Source organism: Glycine max, chromosome 4 (assembly GCF_000004515.6).
Source record: "Glycine max cultivar Williams 82 chromosome 4, Glycine_max_v4.0, whole genome shotgun sequence".
NCBI lineage: Eukaryota > Viridiplantae > Streptophyta > Magnoliopsida > Fabales > Fabaceae > Glycine > Glycine max.
The window spans coordinates 8343705-8366890 of record NC_016091.4 but is presented as its reverse complement, the minus strand read 5'-3'; the positions used below and the strand labels follow the sequence as shown (position 1 = coordinate 8366890).

The 23186-nt window shown below is 33.8% G+C and overlaps 1 protein-coding gene and 1 pseudogene across 1 annotated transcript; one reads left to right on the top strand and one right to left on the bottom strand.

The window, feature by feature from the left end:
• Window positions 1-7623: 7623 nt before the first annotated feature.
• On the top strand, window positions 7624-11770 carry LOC100803108 (mechanosensitive ion channel protein 2, chloroplastic-like; annotated as a pseudogene).
• Window positions 11771-16356: 4586 nt separating this feature from the next.
• LOC100802582 (O-fucosyltransferase 31) lies at window positions 16357-21788 on the bottom strand. The gene is made up of 10 exons (XM_003523737.5): window positions 21457-21788; window positions 21260-21322; window positions 21039-21120; window positions 20832-20902; window positions 20579-20667; window positions 20282-20485; window positions 18670-18925; window positions 17166-17393; window positions 16826-17023; window positions 16357-16659 (listed from the first exon to the last, which is right to left on the bottom strand). The coding sequence occupies exons 1-10, from the start codon at window positions 21589-21591 to the stop codon at window positions 16450-16452; spliced, it is 1536 nt and encodes a 511-aa protein (XP_003523785.1). The 5' UTR covers window positions 21592-21788; the 3' UTR covers window positions 16357-16449.
• Between the last annotated feature and the right edge of the window lie 1398 nt (window positions 21789-23186).

Sequence of the window (23186 nt, the reverse complement as noted above, 5' to 3'; positions counted from 1 at the left end):
GGGTGATTATGGTTTCTATGAGTACTTGAAGATGAAGTATAATAATTATTTTTCTTAGGTGGAATTGATTCTTTGTGATCCTTAATGATTTGATAAGTATTTTAATATAGTTTGATAATGTATTTTAAATGTGAAATTGGTTTATCATTATGGATGTTATGATTGATTTCAAAAAGACAATGCAACTTATGGGTTGAATATCTATAGTTTCTATTTTTCATTTTTTATAATGAAAAGATAATTTAGCTTATTTTATTGTTCACCACAATGAATAGGTAATATGGTTTATGAGCACATAGTAACATACACTTGGAAAATCATAATTTGTACATCAATCACAATTCTAGCGTGAATCATAACATATACTTTATTGAAATCAAATCATTTTAAACATTGTAACAAACAAAATCATTTTAAAGATTTACTTACCTATTTAATGAAATCCAACATTATTTTCAATTGCGTTATTTACTTTTATTTATATTTATTATAATAAAAAATATAATTAAAATCAATTTCTTTCTGAGTTCATGGTCATACATGTTCTTTCTCTCTTAAACATTTTTTCTTTTTTTCTCTTCTCTCAAAGTTATCTTACTCTCACAATTCAATATCTCAAATAAAAGCTTTTGTTTTTTTAAAAAAATTATGCACAGACCAATATTTGTTATCTCAACAGTTAAAGAAAAACAGTCTAAAAAAAACAAGGAATGAAAATAATATTTAATTAATTAGAATATACTAACAGTATAAATACTTGTTTTATATTATCATACAAACAAAATTAATAAATTATTAATTTTTACAATAACTATTTTAAAAGTCACATTTAAAGTGATTTTTAATTGGTTAAAAAATATTTAAACTATTAGTATATTCTAATTAATTAAATATTATTGTAAAAAAAACTCATAATACATGAAAAAAATCTGTCAAAAAAATCGTTAAAAAAATAAACCCATAATAAATGAAAATTAAATTAAATTATATCATATATTTAAAATATTTAATTTGAAGATTTTAAAAACTATAAGTAATACAATTTTTTTTTTGCTTCGAAAAAGTAAATATACAGAGAAAAATCACTACATGCTACTGAAATATAAAAGAGAAACTTTGTAAATTTTCATTAAATACTAGGTATTAAATCGTAAACAGTGGGGAATAATTTGTGATTCCATATTATGCCATTGCCATGCCACGTTTTATTTTATTGTAAGTTTTTGTATTATTATAGAGAATTTTATTATGGCTGAATTATCATTGTGCAAGGAAGATTCGTGTTCCGATCGATTTCCTTTTGAAGTGGAATAATACAAATGTGTAACTATTTGCGATTGTTCTGTTCCCTTCCCCACGAGACGATTTTTCTTCTTCTTTCCTTTGCTCCCACGTCTTTGGAAAATTATCAGTATCAAACATCAGCGTATCACAGCCTGTGTTTGGTCCCTTCTCTCTCTTTTAGTCCGTTACCAATGTTTCGTCCCTTTTCTCCGTTTCGTACTAGTGAGTTTTTTCGAGCTTAGCTCAGGTGCTCAGCGATACAACTTTTAGCATTTTTGTTACTTTTATTTACATCTAAAACAACGCGGATAAATATATTTTAGGTTTAGGGGAAAAAAAAGAAGAAGAGAAGAATAGTAAGAAATAATGATGATATTATTGAATCTGAAACTTAGTTACAAAGTTAATTACAAGAGAGATATGTATAGACCTTTAGGCCTTCAGCCTAAACACAAAATACAATAACAGAATTCTGTTGTAACATGCTAACTGAATAACATAATTTAGTTAGTAAACTAACATCTTGATACAAGTGTACTATTGTTAGCAAAAGTTAACAACCCTTGCAATGGTTTTTACATATACTCTAATACTCCCCTCAAACTCAAGGGGGGAGATTTTTTAGAGTAAAATCTGTTCACATTGAGTTTGTCCCTTAGAACCTAAAATCTTACTGAAGAAAGTGACTTGGTTAAAACATCTGCCCACTAATCCAAAGATGAAATATGAAAGCTGCTTGGCCAGAACCTTCTCCCTCACAAAAAAGACATCAATTTTCATATGTTTCGCGCGATTGTGGAACACTCGATTATGAGCAATGGATACAACAACACTTTGATTATCACAATAAAGAACATGAGTATTGAAGGAAACTGGATTATGAGCAAAGGATACAACAACACTTAGATTATCACAATAAAGAACATGAGTATTGAAGGAAACGTGTAATTCTGTTAAAAGAGCTTGAATCCAAGTTAATTCAGTAGAGGTTTGAGCCAAGTTGCGATATTCGATCAGCTTCAATACTGAACCTAGCTGTGACTTTTTGCTTGAGAGACCACCAAGATATCAAGTTGGAGCCAAGAAAGATGGCAGCCCTTGAAGTGGAACGCCTATCATCTACATCTGATACCCAATCAGCATCATAAAAAGAATAAAGAGCCAAAGGTTTCATCATGGAAGCAGGCTGAAGAAGTAAACCATGAGACAAGGTACCCTTAAGATATCTCAAGATCCTTTTAACCACTGTCCAATGCGAATCCAAAGGACTAGCCATATTGACAAACTTTATTAACATCAAAATTGATTTCAGGCCTAGTGAGAGTAGCATGCTACAAAGCACCCACTACTGATCTGTAGAGTGTTGGGTGATAAAATAGATCAACACCATATTTGGACAGTTTATAGTTTGAAACCATGGGAAAAGAAATAGAGTGTGCCTCATCCATTTGAGTTTTATCAAGTAAATCACGAACATATTTACTTCGAGTCATTAGCATAGAGTTGTTATGAAGGTATTTTATCTCCAATAACAAAAAAATAATCCAAGTGACCCAGCTACTTAAGACAGAAGATAGTATTTAGTTTGGAAGTTAGCTGTTGAATAAGAGAGACAGAACTGCCTGTAATGATGATGTCATCCACAAAAGTAATGGATATACGGTATGCTTTAGATATGTGTAGATGAACAAAGAAGAATCACATTTGCTTCCCACAAACCCAAGCTGATGCAGTGTAGATTTTAACCTATCAAACCATTGCCTTGGAGCTTGTTTCAAGCCATAGAGAGTCCTATAAAGCTTACAGACCAGGGATTTATCTCCAACCTCAAACCCTAGAGGTCGAGTCATAAAAACATATTCCTCTAGCACCCCATTAAGAAAAGCATTGTTGACATCAATCTGAAACAACTTCCATCCTTGAGAGAGAGCAAGAGTGAGAACAACTTGAATTGTAACAGGCTTTACCACAGGAGAGAATGTCTCATGAAAATCAAAACCATGAACCTAATGAAAACTCTTAGCAACTAATCTGGCTTTGAACTTATTAATGGAACCATCAACATTTTCTTTTACATTGAAAACCCATTTGCACCCAATAGCTTGTCTATTAGCAGGTAAAGGAACTAAGTCCCAAATTCTGCTTTTCAGTAAAGCATTATACTCCTCTTGCGTAGTTGCAAACCAATCTGAACTTTCTAGGGCATGTTTGACATTTTTAGGTTCAAAATGAGTAAGAAACAGTGAAGGATGCACTCTAGGATTATGAATTCTAGACTAGGATCTAGTTTGCATAGGATGAGTATTAGTAGGAATTGAAAATTTTTTCTCTCTGAGACTGTTAGAAAATAAAATAAAATTAAAGAAATAAAAAAGAAGAAAAATGCAAAGCCTTAAATTAAATAACAAAATAACAGTAGCAAAATAACTTTAATTGACACCACATGAATCAACAATGCATTATATCATACAATAAGCACAAGGAAAAATAAATTAGGGGAAAAAATAATTAGTCTGGGTTGAAGCGCGCAAGCACTATCCTTAAAGAGAAAATGCCTCCACTATATTGGTAGGAAAATCTGATTGCGCTCCTCTCCCAAGATACGACAACCGTTGGTTCCGATCGTGTGCAGCAAAACCCCGAACCTTCTGAACACCAATGCTCTTACTCTCAAAAATAAGTTTTTTATAAAAGAAAGAGGAGAAAATTTTAGGGGGAGAAAGAAACCTTGCTCTGCTTGTGTGTTTTCTAAAGAGGAGGAAAAAGATATGTATATATATATATATATATATATATATATATATATATATATATATATATATATATATATATATATATATATATATCTTATGCAACAATAAAAATCTGACCGTTGGAACCCACAGATATCAAAACAAATGTAACAACTTACATATGTCAAAACAAACTTAACAAATTGTATTGACCTGTTAAAGAAAAATCTTAGAAAATATAAGAAATCTAATTTTACATAATAGATTCAAAAATAAATATTTTAATTTATAAAATAGAATTAATATAAGTAATATATTTTATAAATTTTAAATTATAAAACAAATATTTACTAACAATAGATTCATTATGAGACTCTGTATTGGATGACTGAGTGTGAGATGAAGTAGACTCAGATGAAGGTTGATTTGAGACAGAAGCAAAGCCAAGAGGAATAGAGGAAGCAGAAGGTGAATGAGAGGAAGGCAGTTGCGAAAGTGAAGGTGTAGGAGTTACAAGAGGAGGAGACAGATCAGGGTTAAGACACAAATAGGAGGTAATGTTCTGTACTAGGCTAGAAGATAAAGGAAATATATCCAAATAAGGAAATCTTAGCTCATTAAACAACACATCCTTAGAACTATAAATTCTGCCAATTGAAGATAGACAATTATAGCCTTTATGAGATGAGGAGTACCCTAAGAACACACATTCCTGAGAACAAAAATTGAGTTCATGAGTATGATAAGGTCTTAACAAAGGAAAACAAGCACAACCAAAGGTTTTAAGCAAATGGAAGTCAGGATCTTTGTTGAAAAGAGTGACAAAGGGAATAACAAAGTTTAGAGATGCAATAGGCAATCTATTAATTAGTTAGACAGCAGTAGTAAAGGCATAGTCCCAAAATTGTAGAGGTAAAGTTACATGATGTAACAAAGTGAGACGTAGATCAACTATGTGTTTGTGCTTTATCTCAACCACACCATTTTGATGATGTGTGTAAGGACAAATCAATCTGTGAGAGATACCATAGGAGGTTAAGAGAGCAGAAAAGAATCTATACTCACCCCCCTCCCCCAATTAGATTAAACACTTTTAATTTTGGTATTAAGCTGCAATTCAACTAAAGATTTAAAATCTTTAAAAACAGATATAGTTTCAACTTTGGTTTTAATAGGAAATATCCAAGTATATATGGAAAAAGCATCAATGAAGGATACATAGTACTTGAAGCCAGAATAGGAAGTTAAATGAGATGCCCCCCATAAATTTGTAAAGATAAGTTCTAGAGGAAAGTAAACAGAAGCAAAAGAATGAGATGACAGCCTGTGAGATTTTCCTATGCAACCAGAAGCACAAAGGTCAGAAAACATTTTATTAGATGGTGAAATATTACACTGATTGAAAACTAACTTTAGTACATGACTATTAGGATGGCCTAGCCTAGCATGCCATAGACTAACAGTGCTAGGAGGTGAATTTACAGAACTAGAAGCTACAACAGAACTTTTATTAACAATAGGAGATGTGATTTAAGCAGAAGTGGAAGTTGACAACAACTAAGGAGAGTGATCTTGAAATTTGATGTTATGGAATGAATAAAGACCATTAGCACCGACAACACCTTGAAGGAGTACTTTATTGGTCGCCTATGATTTCATAAGACAAAAATGAGGATGAAACTCAAAGAAAATAGAGTTATCCTTAGCAAACTGACTCACACTTAACAAATTTTTGGAAATTGAAGGAACATGCAATAGCTTATTAAGTTTGAAAGTAATATGAGAGTCACAAGGAGACACAAAGGATGAGGGACTAGTACTAGAAATACATAAACCTTCACCATTTCCTATAAAAATTTGGTCATGTCCATCAAGGTGTGCAAACTGTTTGATATGTTGTGATTAGTCACATGGAAGCTAGCTTCAAAATTTGGAATTCAGGTGGAACTAGCTTGACCATTGCCATGAGAAGCTGAGTTTGTAAGCATAACACTAGGTTGATTGGTTGGCTGAGCAATAGGCTTGGGATTAGGATTAACCCAAGTGTTTGAAGATCTACTCGAACTAGATGAATAAGGAATTGGTTGAAGTGTAGTTAGATCAAAAAAGGTAAGTGACTAATGAGGCTGAAAGCTCATGTAAGTTCGAAAATGACATACATTAGCAGTATGTCCATATTTGAGACAGATTTGGCACTGGAAGTTGGCAAATCAGCCACCACCACGACCCCTGTCGGGACCACCACAATCAGAAAAGGCACCACGACCACAATTACCTTGACCATACACCCCTCTAGAGCCACCAGAATCACCAGATTTATATGAACTTGAATGCAAATAACCTTGAGTATAATTCAAGGGTGGAGAATTGAGAAATTGAGTGTCTTTTTTGTAATGAACAAGACGAGTCTCGTGACCATAATAAAGCAGAGCTTCAATCTCAGCAATGGATGGAGTTCGTTTTTTGCTTTTGATCACTGAGATAACTGGTGCATAATCAGAAGGGAGACCTTCCAGAATTGCATCAACGTACTCCTCATGACGAACCAGAACACCAACATCGGCAAGCTCATCGACATAGCCTTTAATCTTATGGAGATATTCATCCATTGCTTTTCCTTCAAGTGAAACTGCGCGCATCGGAGTCTGTAGCTAACATGCTCTCGATTTGGTGTGAAGACTGAAATGCTCGTGAATCTTCTGCTACACCTGATAGGCGTGATTCGAGCCTAAAACTCGTGAGAGAATAGACTTCGAAAGAGTGGATTAGAGCCAAACGAGGAGTGTTTGGTCCTGAACTTCCCAAGCCTCGTACTCTGGATTGACGCGGTCGGCAATTCGATCCTCTTCTGTGAGTTATCGAGGCGGAACAATCGGATTAACCACAAAACGTTGCAGTTTGTGTGATTTGATTACTGGTTTGACATGTTGTCGCCAGTGTAGGTAGTTGAAATCGTCTAGCTTCTCAGCTATGGAGGTTGGAAAAGAGTGTGAAACAAAACCTTGAGACTCGAAAGGCATGGATGTGGAAGAAGAAAATGGAAAAATCGAAGAGAAGAGCTTTCACAAAAAGCTAGCTCTAGATACCATTTTAGATTTAGAGAACACAAAAATAAAAAATACTGAAAAATGATACTGATATTATTGAGTCTGAAACTTAGTACAAAGTTAGTTACAAAAGAGACATTGATAGACCTCTAGGTGTTCAGCCTAAGCACAAAACACATTAACAGAATCATGTTGTAACAGGATAACTGAATAACAGAATTCAATTAGTAAACTAACATCCTGATACGAGTATAGTGCTGTTAGCTTTGCAAGCTGTTTGTAGAGATATTTACATATACTCTAATAATATATATTTGTTTGCATTGAGACCTTGTCTTTTGTTTCTTCAATGCTAACGTTACCGTTTTGCCTCTCTCTCATGCAGCTTAATATAGTCAAATGTTAAAGTAGTTTCGATTTGTTTATACGAAGTCGTGCTCATAGTGTGACCTCGGACTTCACTTCAATTCAATTAGGTTGTCTCGCGATGTTAGGCTTTATAGTAATAATGGAAGCTGTAGCTTTTGTCGTGTATGTGGTTATTTAATTTGATTTGTTTTTTTTTTCTTTCTAGAGATTTGCTTTTAGTCTTACTCTGTAAAATATGGAGTTTTATTTTGCTTATCTCTTGACAGAAACCTCTGTGTGGTGATCGATTATGTTTTGTTGCCATCAGTCTTTTGCCACATGGTTTAGTACGGGCTTCATGTATTAAAACTTCACGTTTCTTGATATTGTGGGAAATAGTAGACAAATGAGTGGCCACAATTGTGGTTACGGACACTTAAAAACCCATATATTGAGGACAAAATCACGGCCGCAAACCATTTTTAAAAGGACAAAACTTAGATACAAGTTCATTGGGTATTGTTTGTATTGTTCTCCAATTAGAAATGGAGTTTCACCTTGGTAATTTGTGTAATCCTTTAATATAGACCTTTATTACACGGATTACTTGGTAAAATTTCAATTCTAATTGGAGAGCAACCTAAGGAACTATCTTGGTTTGGTCCTTTTTCAAAACCCTGGTTCTGTTCTGTGATAGATATGTTTGCTAGTTAGCTATTTATCTTTCAAATTTTTGTTACCACAGTTTCATTTGCAATTCTTCATGCTTCATGGATACAGTTATTGTATTGGAATTTGGATCTATGTGTTTCTTTTAGTTATGGTCTAAATCTATGGAGAACTTTGTGCATTGACAGAGGCAGGATTCTTTAGCACTGCTTTCCAGATTATGGACCCCACTTAGGCCGGTACCTTTGAGATGTAATGCTTTGCCGTGGCAATGTTCCCTAATACCAGCTGGAGGGTGTGAGGCCCCACTTATAGTGGCTTCTGTTTCTCTGTCAAGGTCCCTCTCTCTATTTCTCTCCTCGTAGTTGAGAGAAGTTACTGCAATTTCATTGATAATGCATATCATGGTTTATATGTAGTGTTCCAGTTTTCCTGATAAAGGCTTTCCTTAAATTGCAAAAAACAATTAGTTTGATGGGTGTGTACCACTTACTTTTGACTGGACTTCCTATGGACTGATAACTCTACGTCATGCATGATGCAACTAAAGTTTCATGAATAACAATCATATCTGTTCCATATGTATTTTCTGCAGTTATTTTACTGTGTATGTTACTAGTTGTAAACTTAGAAAGTAATTATGATTAAGAGTTATGACTATATTCTGCCAAAATGGACTTTCTGTGATATGTTGACACCAATTTTTTCTTTGATATGTTGACAATTTACTCCTCTCCAAGCCACTGCATGTGACTTGCTAGCTAGTACACACTGCAGCTGTATGGTTGCGTCCTCTCATTTTTCCTTCATTATATCTCTTTCGTATTTTGTTGATATTTGTGTTGGGCATCTAAAGTACTGACCTCTGATTCCCCTTTTTGAGAGTGGTGGTGGAGCAGTGGGTAGTAATAGGGAATCAACCAAACCCCGCCGAGACTCTGAATTAATTAGAAATGAACTACAAAACAAACCCATTGCATGGTATTATGATATGTGTAGGCATGAAGTTTTATCATCATAAATCATGTCATCTGATGCTAAATTCTGTTTGTTCAAATCTTTCCTTTTTCATCTATCTATTGCTGAATATAATCTCGAGATATTTATTTTTGAAAATCAGTGTAGGTCATATAATGCTATAGCAGGAAAACCAAGTGTGATTCAATTTATCCCTGCCCTTGGTATCATTGGCTTTGCTGTTTTTGGCCTTGAGCCGCTCCTACGCCTGAGCAGGAATCTTTTTCTCCAAGAAGTTAGCATCTTATCTTATTGCATGTTTTGTCTAAATCAATTGAATAGTATCAATTGCTTACTTTCTATTCCGTGATGTTTTCAGAGGACAGATTGGAAGAAAAGTAGTTCACGTTATATTTTGACATCTTATTTTCAACCTTTGCTGTTGTGGCCTGGGGTAATGCTCATCTGCAGGTATCTTTCTGGATCAACAAGTCTTTTCCACTGGAAGTTTGTCATGTCCATTGGTGAACACCTTAGCATAAACTGTTTCAGGGATTTGGATCCACTAGTCCTACCATCAGAAACCAGTCAAGCTATTAAGCAACGGCGGCTGAGTTTTGTACGATCGTTGTCAACCGTGCTTACATTTGCTTACTGTTCTTCAAGGTGGATTTGATTTCTGGCAGAATTATATCCCCAGTAGTTTAGTAAACTAACCTAGTTACTATTGTATTGCACTTCTTAATTGTAAGAAAAACTTTTGATTTCTTATTGTTAGAACTATAAGTAAAAAACACACTAATGTAGACTATGCAATTTGAAAACTAAAAATAATGGGAGGAAAAAAACACTGAAGCACATAAACCGATGAGGAGTTTGCTATCTAAGATGATTCTATTATATTTTATTTTAACTATTCAGTTATATATTTTTTTGAGACCTTTTGTTAATTTATTCAAACACTACACAGATAAAAGATTGGGTCCTCTTTATTATTTTTTTTAAATAAATTATTTCAGCTGCTCATTACTTCCTATTATGTGTTTGGAATCTTTTGTCTTGTTCAAATTCATAATGTAATATGCTTGTGCTGTCTATTTTCAGCTTAATTCGACAAGCACAAAATATTTGTATGGGGACAAATGACTCCAGTGATGAAAGAAATGTAGGTTTTCGTTACAGATCCTTATCATGTTTCCATTTTTGTTTACATAACATTTTGTTTCAGTGTTGTGTTATTCCAGATTAGGATTAAAAAAGTAGTCAACCTCTAGGAAATAAAAAATTTGATTGCAGAATATTAGTTTAACAAAATTTGAATATGTGTGATGAATAAGGTAGTGTTATAGGATAATATTCCTCATTTTAGTGTTGGATATTTTGGTGAGGGAGTTCAAATTTGTTAATTTAGATTGTTGACTACTGAGGGCATTCCTGAATTGTAAACACAATTCTTATTCAATGTATTGCCAATGACAGATGAGAATTGATTTTACTGGGAAAGCTGTATATACTGCAATATGGATTGCTGCTGTGTCATTGTTCATGAGTTGCTGGGTTTTTCCACACATAAGTAGTTGACTGCTGGTGGTTTGGGCACAGTATCGATTTCCCTTGCAGGTCGCGAGGTACAGTATATGTTCTTTGATAGTGTCTATGAGAATGATTAAGTCATCTTTGTCATTTGATTTTTTTATTCATTGTCCAGTATATTCGATTTCTCAAATTTTGTAAGAGTAACTCTTCAAGGCATAGCCATAGCGATAGCCATTATCAATCAGGTAGACTCTTGTTTGCTGTCATTCTCACTTCATTTTTGTGATGTATTCAGATATTTACAAACTTCCTTTCGAGTATAATGATTCATGCAACTCGACCATTTGTTGTGAATGAGCGGATTCAAACAAAAATTAAAGGATATGAGGTTACTGGTAAAGTTGAGGTTTGTATCTATCACCTAACTTACTGAAAAGGTTGTTTAGGAGGAACAGAAAACATAATGTTATTCAGTGTAAGTGATTTTTATTATAAGTGATATTTTCCCCAAGTATATATCTTTAAAAATTTTCATTGTAATCAAATTTTATATTTTGTATAGCATGTAAGCTGGTGGTCACCAACAATAGTGAGAGTTTCTGATTGTGAAGCAGTTCATATTCCTAATCACAATTTGAGTGTAAATGTTGTGAGGAATCTTAGTAAGAAATCTCATTGGGGCATCAAGACTCACCTTGCTATCAGTCACTTGGATGTTAACAAGATTAATGTGAGTATTCTTGTCTTTAAAAATTGTTCAGGGACTACTGATAGCTATGTCATCATCTGAAAACAAAAGTAACATCTCCTAATTTCTTTATGCAGAGTATTATAGCTTATATGCGCAAGGTTTTGGCCAAAAATCCTCAAGTAGAGCAGAAAAAATTGCACATAAGGGTTTTTCTAGAGAATATTGATCCAGAAAATCAGGCTCTTATGGTTGATGATATATCTTTTCTGTTCATCGGTTTATATAATATTTACAAGTTTATAAATTCCAATATCTTGTTATCTTTCCCTTTTCTTCAATTTTTGTTTTAAAAGGCTTTTTTAAGATTCACCCTGAGATGCTTCTTGAAGCATGGTGCTTAGAATAAAAAGCCCTGCCTTCCTGAGCTTGTTCAAATTTCTAGAATATACCTTTCTTAGACTGTATTGGTCAACTGAATGAAAATCTTGGGCATCTTTTTATTCTTTTCCATTTAAGAACTATAATTTTTATAATCATAGTCATGAAATTAAAGTTGTTTTAGACAACAAAGTAAATTAAAAAGTTATATATAAAGAAAGCTTAAGTGAAAAAACATATTTGGCTGGAAATCATTAAGACATAAAAATATGCATTATAATCTAACATTGCCAATTTACTGCCTTGTTTGTGGCTTACTGCTCACCTCATTTATGGATAAAAAGCATCACACCTTACACTATCTGATATAGGGCAACATCCCTAGGGTTAGCAATTTAGTACTAGGGAAACAGGGATAAAAGTGAACTGGCAAGGAGATCTGGTACCCTGCCAATAGGCTGGCCTTCTTGTTAACAACCAGGGAATATAGAAGAAGAAAAACCTGAACTACTACTTTCAGTTTTCAAAATCCTTTATATATGGTAGAGCTCAAATTCAAAATTACTCTTGGTTATATAAAACATAATCCTTGAATCATGTTTGCAGTTTTAGATGTTTTCAGTGCACTCCATGGCATGATGGCTATTATATAATATATTGTAGCTTTCATTCTTATCCTTCTGCTACATTAGCAGATTTCTGTTTCTGATATAAAAATTTCTGGATAGATTGTTAAGTAATTATGGTGTCAATTTGATAAAGTATCAGAAGCATGTTTTGAAACACCCTATATAGGTTGTTGTTCTTTGGCATCATCAGTGACTCAGGTGTCTAGTAGCTCTGACTAAAGTCAAAAGTTTTCTCTTAAAATCTTCTTTGCAATAATGTGTTCCAGAATGCTTACAAAAGTTTTTTATTTATTTATCATGTGTTACATTCTGAGAGCTTTGTCAAGTTTCTGTTTATAATGTTTATAATTTATACTACTAAATGTGACACCCTCTATCCCGACATACATATAAATAAATAAAACATATAAAAATATTGATCAACAAATTCATGTGGGGAAAAGGTTCACATTCACTTCACTATTATTAAATATGACTTATTAAATACATATTCGGTTCAAAACAAGGCCGTCAAAGTTTACAAAAAATGTTTTGTTAAATCAGTCAGGTAAAATAAAAAAATAACATTATGCAATTAAAATAAAAAAAAACTCATCCCTCAATGTCACATCCTATGAGAGCATTGTGTCCCAACATCCTTTAGCACGAGGTTCTTTAAAGTCACCCAAACACAAATAGCACACAGAGAGTGAGTTATCACAAATAAACAAGACGTTGTCAAAATAAATTATGAAAATATTTATAGCATAACTCAACTTAATACATCCCTCTAAGGATTCCTACACATGCTTATTCTAATCTCAATTGTGATAAACTCATCTCTTACCTCTAAGAGGGCTAAGATGGCTTACGTGCGTATTCTAACAGCGATAGCAGCATTCCTGAGATTCCTGAAGTTTTTTCTTCTGACTACTCTGGTAGGGTTCCCAATCGTTAGAGAATGAGAAGAGATTGAAGCCTTCATTTTGTATTGTCTCCGTGCAATTCACTTTTCTCTCTCCATGAATATTATTTCGCAAATCCCAACGGTGAAGGTCTGTGGAATTGAATCTCAGACCTCATATCAAAATTTCACAACAATCCAACGGTTAACTAATTCAGGATCGTAGTTTTATTGAGATAATTTTGGATTTGTGCGGAAAAAAAAAAAGTTACATGCAAATGGTATTTCTCTCAGCTCTGACATGTTTCATAATTTCAATGGTGAGAATGGTCATAAATGAGTTTCAAACCTGGTGTTCAAATTTCACAAAGATCCAACGGTAAATGAGTCCGAGATTATCATTATTGTGAGACAGGTTTGGTGGTATGTAAAAAAAAAAAAAGGTCCTGGGAAGAGAAGGAAAAATCATATACCAATTCACTTTTCTTAGCGTACTCAAAATCTATTATTTACTCTATTTATTTATTTTCTATTATTTTATAAAATAAACTTTATTTTATTTCCTATCAAATGAATAAATAAAATATCATTTTTATTCTCTCTCAAAACACTATTTTAATTAATAAAATTATTTCTCCTTTTTTATTTTAATTATAAGAATCTCAAAAAAATTTAAAATTACATTTATTTTAAAAAAAAAAAATTAATTTATTTACGAAAAATGAGATGTTAGATAAGTCATTGGTTCGATAGACTACTTGATAGATGGTTCATTATCACCATTAATGGTGGCCTTTAGATTGATCTGATGTTCATAGCGTTATGGTGTACTCTCTGCACAATAGTAGTGCCTATTTCCTTCTCCCGGCAACTATCCTCGGCGACAATCGTTCACCTTTGCCGGAAACAATTTCCAGCGCGGCATTTCATTTTTTTTAATCTTTTTCATTCCTCCAAAAACCAAAATACTTTAACAAACATGCTGTTTTATCCATTCTCATCATCACCGCCGTTAACAGCCATGGTTTCACGGCCACCACCACCGTCACTTGTGACATCTTTTACGGCAAGAACATTTTACATCATCGACTTCCTCGTCGAGAACGAAACCTTTGGGGAAACAGAACGATAAGAATAGTGTGCGCCGTCAGTCGCGTCCCTCGTCAATGTCACATGCTTACACGGCGATGGTGTTGTCGACCAGAAAACCAAATCTTGGTTTCTCAATGGGAGCATAACCATAAGAGGGTGGTCTCAAAGGTTCAGCAACAATGGCGTCGTTCTCGAAGGTTCAACAACCATGACGTTCTCGCAGAGGTGGCCCCAATACGGCGGCGCCACAGTGAAACTCCAACCTCCGACAACCGCGCACCACCTGTCTTCAAACGGAAGAGAAATCCACAGCGGATCAGGTGGCTCCCGCGGCGGAGAAGAGACTGAAAACGCTGTCGTTGATGACAATGGAAGCAAGAAGAGCGATTGAACTTGGTGTGGATGTTGCAAGGGAGAAGACGTCACTAAAACAAGCCTGAAAATATGACAGGTTCAATGCAACTGTAAGAACTCCAAAATACTATGGTTACAGATTGAGAAATGAAGAAAGAGGGGAATCATAGTTACAGTGTGGTGGCAGAACGGTGAGGAATGAGAGGAAAGAGGGAATGGCGAGAAAGGAGGGGAAAGTGGAAATGTTACAGTGTGGGAGGATCTATGATAATACCATACAACTTGATGAACCTAACGGTTGTAAAAGGTGGTGCTGACTTAATGGTTCATGCTAGAATTGGCCTATACTTTGATAGATTTTTCGTCTTTTGTCTAATTTTGTATTTTGTTCATTCAAGGCATCTCCTTAGCTATCTTCACCCATGACAGGATTGAAGCATTTTTTCTATTAACATCTTGCAATTTGTAGAAATCTGCTTTCTGCCCCTCATAATGTTATCTGCTTTACTATTTATTGCCAAGAATTTGTGACTTTACACATTTTCATTTCTCAACTACCATTATCTTATAAGTGCCTTTTTTCTGTTACAGATATTGGTATCCTGCTTTGTTAAAACTAAACATTCTGAAGAGTACCTCCGTGTAAAGGTGAGACTAGATTCTGTTACGGATATGAACTAAGCTAGCTATGCTAAACTACACTAACAAGTATTTCATAATTCTTCTCTACCATTTCCATTCACTTAGTGCTTATTTATACATATAATTGTTTGTCCACTAGTAAGAATATTTGCCTAACAGAATTGCACTATTGCATAACTGTGTAACTAATTCTGTTATGACCTACGTGAGGTTGCAGGAATGGCCTGTGTTCGGTTGCTGAATTGCTATCAGATTCCTTACAATACTTGCTGATGCATAGTACAATGGTCAGTACCTCCTAGTTAAGGAAAACAGTTATAATATTGCTTATAAATGTTTGCTAAAGCAATTCCTTACAATACTTTCATTTCCTACTGCTTAACAAAAGGATTAGGCTGATGATCAGAGTTCTCTTTTTTAAGCTGTGTTTTGTGCATTGTACTATCCATTTGTATATTATTGGGAATGAATTCTCGTGTAATTACAAATTAAGTTTAAATATCTATCTCTATCCAATTTTAAACATTTCAACCTATTTATTGTGGTTTTGTCTATTAAGAAAAGTAAAGGGCAAGATTTAAACATCATCTTATCACGGTAATTTTGACCATGAGAGTACATCACATAATTGTGGGATTTGTAAACTTGTACCCCTCCCCAAAATCAGAATCAAAATCTCTGAATTACAAAGCAAATCTCAGGGGGGTCCTGCCTTGAGTCATGGTCCTTAAGCCATCGGTGTAACGGTTAAAAGTGTGTGATAGACGCTTAACAAAAATGAAAAGGGTCTTTGAGATGTAGCTAGTTCATTCAAACCATTAAATATTCGTACATGATATCTTTTCTTCTTACGTACGCCTCTTTAAGCCTGACAGTATATGGTTTCTCTTTTTGGTAATCGTCTTTTCCTTTTTGGTTCAAAATGGGAGGCAACAGGGGGTTTGGCTAATAATCCCACCCGTGTTTACTAAATAAAATACTTTCTCAATTAACTATCACAAATACTTTGAATTGAATACTATGTCACGTCATAAAAAGAGTTCCGTGACTCCGTGGCAGCATCTTAATTTCACGAATTCGAAAACTACTGGAACATCACCACTGCAATTAGAACTTGGGAGAGAAAAAATGAATTTTGGAGAAACTAAATAAGCCAAAACCGTAATTAAGCTAAAGATCAATTTATAACAGCCAAAACTTGTTTCCATTAAGCTCTACACATGCAATCAGGAGCAGGATACGTATAAATTGATTGCTTCTCCTTCCTTAATCTTATCTGCCCTTGTCTGTTCTTATGTCCATCAAGAATTGCACGCTGAAATTCTGACCAGCCTATGCTTTTATTCTGAAATAGCTGCCCCAACAGTCCCATGCTTGGTCTGATGGTCTTCAGATTCATATAAGCACGATTCGCTGCCTAAAGAAGCAAAAGATGTTTGGTTTAAATGATAAATTTTGGGAAATTACATCAATTCTTGCACCAATACAAAACAAACATAGCTCAAGGCTCTTTTAAACCTATAAGTTGTTATATAACATAATTATTTGGACTTTGAAATAGAAAATTTAACAATGATTCTTACTAGAGCATTGTGCATATTGCCTGGAGAAGCAGAAATGAAGATGTCACTCTGCATGCTCACGTAATAATCAACAGCAGCTAACAGTGATGCCTTTCCTTTAACCTTGGCCATTTCCTCTGTGGAGACTAGGCTCTTCTTATCTTCCATAAGAGGAAATAACTTGCTTAAAGTAGCTAACCTAGCTTCTCCACCATAAACCTGAAAGCATACAATCAATCCAGATAAGTCCCAAGTCAGAGCACAAAGTGCCCTATCAATCATTAGGCATCATTACGGATATCAGAATGAAATATATGCTGTTACATAATCACAAGCCATCCTTCATATGTTTTTAATGAACCTTGTGGGAAGCAAGATAAAGCCGTGTTCTATTGTTGAAACCCAAAGCTGCCAGGAGCAATCCAATCTCTTCAGGAGTCAGTGGACAACGCCCCTGATTTCTCAACTCTTCATCAGTGAATTGAGAATTCAATACCCTTCCCTGCCAAAGCACCTGCCGGTACTTCACTAGAGCAAGTTTCTCAGCTTTACCCCCACCAAAATCACAGGCTGAATGAGCAGCCATATCCTGCATAGTAAATTTGGAATCAAAGTGTTAAGGGCTGAGAATGTAATAATAATAATAATAATAATAGATACTGGAGATTAGCTCTAAAGAACTCAAGGAAAGTATTCTGGATTCGGAGAAACAAAGATGCAAAAGAACATAGAAACAAAATAACAGGGTCCCAGACACCCCTGAAACACCCACATACCAAACCTCCTAATTTTATCTCAACACCCGCCTAACCACACAAGCCCACTCCTGATTCTCAATCATTATTTCTGAATCTCCCGTTCACAGCATGCCTGCTGTCCCTGTGTATAGCCAAATCCTCTCTAGTCCTTCTCGCCAATTCCAAGTAGACCACTCTGCTCTGCTGTGCCATTTCTTTCCCAGCCCATATTTTTTATATATACATGGGCTAAGGGTGTATCATATAGACATGTGGCCATTATGAAAATAAATAGGACCTTCAATTTTCTGAAAAAATGTATAACTTTTCACAGAAAATCCAGGATGTATTACACTGCTACATAGGGGAGTAGATTATATGGCTTTTAGTTTTGTGAAAAGGAAGAGAAGGAGATCAAGGACACCAGAGGGAGTTGTTAAGAGGGATCTCATGGTAAATAATATCTCTTAAGATTTGGCCTTCAACCAAGTCAAATGGCATCGTGTGATCCATATAACTGACCTCACCTAGCGGGACAAGGCTTTGTTGTAATACAAAGTTACATAGAAAATTCAAGATGAAATGTGTCTCCTTGCAGTTAATCTAAAAGTCTAAATAACAAAATCATCCTTTTTGTTCATAGAAGCATGTGTTAACATGTAGTAGTCAACTATAGAAGGATGAATTATCATTTAAATACATGAAACCATGCTCAAACACGCACACACAGGCAACATAAATATGTAGTTCCTTTAAGTCATAATTGCCCTAAAAGGTCTTTACAACAGAATCAACATATTTTCTATATATAAGCATGTATTATTTGGCTACTCTAATAAAGAAGCATGAACCAGCAATTTATCATTCACATATGCAAGAATAATTGCACTCACAAAGAGGGAAAGTATTGGTGCTATGGATATTTGCATTAATTCTCCTACTTCAAAGTTCTAAGTTCTAACTACATATCAAACTATACACAGCATAGAAGATTGTGTCCCTAATGCAATACTGAATAACAAGATTTTTCAAATGAAATTAGAATGACAAGAGACCTAGAATGTCATGAAGCTACATGCCTAAGCTTCGAATCTTAGTAAACCACTCAAACCAAAATGAAGTCTTTACCTTGTCAAAACGCAGATGCAACACAACAAACTTCCCAGTTTGCTGTTTTCCAAACTTATCAGTTTCCTCCAGCGGATAGTCACTCCCTTCTGTAGTGTGGCGAAGACGATGAACAATGGCATTTCCTAATTCCTTGATATGTGAAACAAAGATCAGTGCTTCAAAGTTGACCTTACAACGGAGGCGCTGGATGTCTGATGGCAAGTTGTTGAATGTCAAGCGATGAGAGAATGGTGCAATAGCAGCAATTCCATAACTGTATCAATGAGAAAATCTACAACATTTGAAAACAGATATTATTGTAAATAATGTATTATATAAAGGAATACATTGAATGGTTTATGACCCTGCAAATGCTCCAGATTGATGCCTACTATATAGTTTTTCTGCTCATGAAAAAAGTTGATATTTAGAATAGAAAAAAATTAGCTTTCAATTTATCTTTTATCTAAAAGATAAACCAAAAGATAGTTATTTTATCTTTTATTCCCAGGATCAAATGCTATTTTCATGTTTGCTAGACAATAAGTTATAATAAGGCTTATTAATTTCCTTCCTAGTCCCTAGAGGAGAGAATCTAAAGGTAGTCAAATGCATCCTAAGACACCTTAAGGGTACCATCACTCATGGATTACTCCCCCAGCCTGCTACTGCCCTGAAACCCTTCTCTTTACATTCATTTTATGATACTGCTTGCTTGGGCCAGTGGTCTAGATGACAGAAGATTTGCATCAAGTTCTTGCATCTACCTACAACCTAACCTCAGTTATTGGTGGTCCAAGAAATATTGCCCAAGCATCCAGATCCAGCACTGAAACTGAATACAGAAGTTTTGTCAATACTGAAGCTGAGATCTTATGGATCCATACTCTACTTCAAGAGTTAAAAGTCTCGGTGCTCACCCTTGTTATTTTTTGTGGCAAAGACAATTCACTGCTTCCCTCTTTCAAGACTCAGTGCTTCACTCCCAATTCTCCTGAACTAAGCACATGGAGTTGGACTAGTTATTTGTCGAAGAGAAGGTAATAAAGAGCTAACTAAGTCTCTCCCAGCATACAGGTTTTTTGAGTTGCACAACAAACTCAGGGTCACGGACCAATCTTTTTCTCCATCCTCTTGAATCTGAGTGGGGAATATTAGCATAACTACTCATATGGTAGTCACTGAAGTCTGTTATACTAGACTCAGTTACACCTATTGGGTAGTTAAGTTACACGGTCAGCTCCCTCCCTAACTCTCAACCAATAATTGTATTATCTCTTGCATTGCAAAACTAGTTCATTCATTCAGCCATTTCCACTTTCCACCAATATAATTCTCTCGAATTCTGTAAAATATTTCTGAACATTTTATTTCCTTTTTTCCCTTATTTTGTCACACTTTCTCACACATTATTGATTCATATCACAGAGAATAACACTTATAAAATGTTTTTTGAAATTCCATCTCAGCATTAGTAACAAAAGCTTTTAAGTCATATTTACAGAAAATAGAAGCCCGTAACTAACCAAGTAAAGCAATGAAAATAGTGGTAAAACCCAAGTCCAATAGTGGAGGATGGGGAGTGGGAAGAAGGAACACATTAAAATCTGAAGTTAAGCTATGTACATACCTCTGAAGTACAGGCAAGACATTTTCTATATACCAATCAACAGTTGCTTGAACAGGTGCGGTTTTGATTCTCGTAGCTCTTATGCCCGTGCCATAGTACTCTCTTGTACTCCAAGAGTAGTCACTAGGAAGCTCCTTCACTATGGACACTTCATCACGGAGGTCATCAATAAAGTGATCCACGTCAAATATATCTGCAAATGAACTGCGGAAACACAACAACTTCACATAAATGGCAACTTTCCAGTTTGAAAATTAAACATATAAAGGTTGAAAAAATAGCAGACTCTGGATATACCTTGAATCTTGCCAGACAGGATTCACTTCAAAATGTGGGAGCACCAACGTCGCATTCAAAATCTTAGCAACAGCAACAGCATCACATATCTTTTAAAGAGAAAAAAGAGGAAGAACAGTATTAGACAAGCGATCAAGTTTTGACTTTTGAGGCAAATGTCAATGAGATAAATGATAAAACACTACATTTTTTTTCCACTTTACCTCTTCGATCAAATTATACCCTTTCAACACAATCTCATTCATTCACTTACCCCTATCTTCTGCTGGTTCAACCCTCCATCAAGGAAAACCTGGATATAACCCCATGACTTTTCAGGTAGTGCTGCAAGAAATTATAAGCAAAAAGAAACATGTAAAATACCAGACACTACCAACAGACAACAGAGCCCTCGTTTTCATGAGAAATAAATGTCCAATGTGTAAAAGAAAATTAAATTCAATATACAATTTGAACTCACAAGGTGGTTTTGGACGCTCAGTACAAGGCTTCCATCCTTGGAAAGCCAAGGGAGACCAGATACTAGTTTGGAGTTCAACTGACTGAAAGAATAAATAAACAATTGGTAATCTTGAAACAACTAGAGACACAAAAAGCATGCCAAGTCAACCTAATTTTTTTAACAGTTAAATAAAATTATCATTATAATCATGAATTGATTAACATGCATTCTTCACTCACTGTTTGGCGTTGCAAGGCACCCTCTAGCAAAGCCACGTGCATAGGCCTCGGAGCATTCCACTCCTGCAATGGTAATTCATTGATTTCAAAGTAAAATCAATCTTCTTTTTTTAATTTCTCACAGAGAAGTCACATTTAATTTGACAAATTTAAGGAACGAAAAAATAAAAATAAAAAAGTTGAGAATTAGGAGTTACAGAGAACGTAGAAGGCGAAGCACGACCGAGAGGTTGGAAAAGATTGGAAAAGAAAGGCGGCAAGAGAATCACGAAAACCACCGCGAATGCGGATTTTTGAGATTGGTTCAGTTGGGTGAAAATCTGAAGCTTCATTGTTCATACAAGCGAGTTTCAGTGCTGCTCTAAACGCTGCGTTTCTGTACCCGATCAACTCAACTCAGAAGATAATGTTCCCTTAGCTTCATTAGATTCATCTGCATCTGTAGGTCAGAGATCCAATTCTGGAGCACAAGAACTTTGTTTTATGAAAATTTTCAAGATTAATGTGGTACTAACCGGACTCAATTACGAGAAGAAGGAGAAAAAATTATTTCACATTTTATTAAGAAAATTATTTAACTTTTTAATAAAAAATTCTTTTTTTTAGATAACAATCAAAATTTTCTTAAACTACTTTTTGATTGAAATTCGATATCAACATAAACTTTTAAGAGTGAAATGACTTTGAGATCAAATTAATTTACAAAAATATATTAAATATTAATAAAATTATAATATTTTAATGTTCTTTATATAAGCAATTCAACTTATGTTATCTTTTAAGTAATTCAATCATCTTTTTCTTAAATGAAAGTTTTGAATATTAAGGTAGCGTTTATTTATAGATTATTTACTTATTTTTTGTAAAACTTATTTTCACCTTTGTTATAAGGTGATAAAATGATTATTGAAGGACATATCACACATTTTCTTTTAAGTATCAGGAATAATATTTTCATGTTATATTTCCAAAATAATATCTTCCAGAATAAACAAATGCCTCGTAATGTTTTTATAAAATAACTTGATAGTGTATTAAGTGAGTTATTTAATTAATTCATACTAATAAAAAAAATTCAATCACAAAATTAAGTTTTTTTATGCAAATCATAAAATTAAAAGTTAAACATTTACTTTAACAACTTTAATGTTAAAATTGAATTTTATCTAAAATACTTGAATTTATAATAACTTTCATAAAATTGATATAAACAACTCATTTAAATAATTATGTATTATAAATATTCTAAAAATTTTATTTATTGAGGAATTATACCACAACTTGAACAAAATTTTGATTCACATTTGAAATTCAATATGAAAATAATATATTATAATTTTAAAATTAACATCAAATATTATTTTTCTTAACAAAACATCAAATATTTTTTTAAGAATTGTATTAAACAAATTTGTTAACGTCAATTTCTTTGAGCTAATTTAAAACTTAACATTTAAGTATGATAGTTTTTTATTTAAAAAGAAAGTATTTATTATAATTTTATATTTTAATGTAATAATTAATAAAAGCTTACCACTTTTTTAAGATAATTTTTTAATACTTTTAAACACTTTAAATTAACTCTTTAACAGTTTCCTATATTTAATTACCACGTTGGTAAGCATAGTTTAAATTGCATTGTTCATAAATGATTTCATCTAATACAAAATTATCCAAAAAATTGAATATTGAATGATGAATAAATCTAAAAAACTGAATGAAAGCAAGATAACTTGTGTGTTTGGTCATTAGTGTTTTATCCCACATAAAATACGTGAAAATCAGAAGCTATAACAAATGGCTTTTACTTTGATGCATTTAATTAACATACCAAACACATTTAGATTTACATCGTTTTTATTTCTTTTGCTTTAAATGTAATTTTAGTTTTTTACTTTTATGTAATTTAGTTACTCTATTTAAAAAT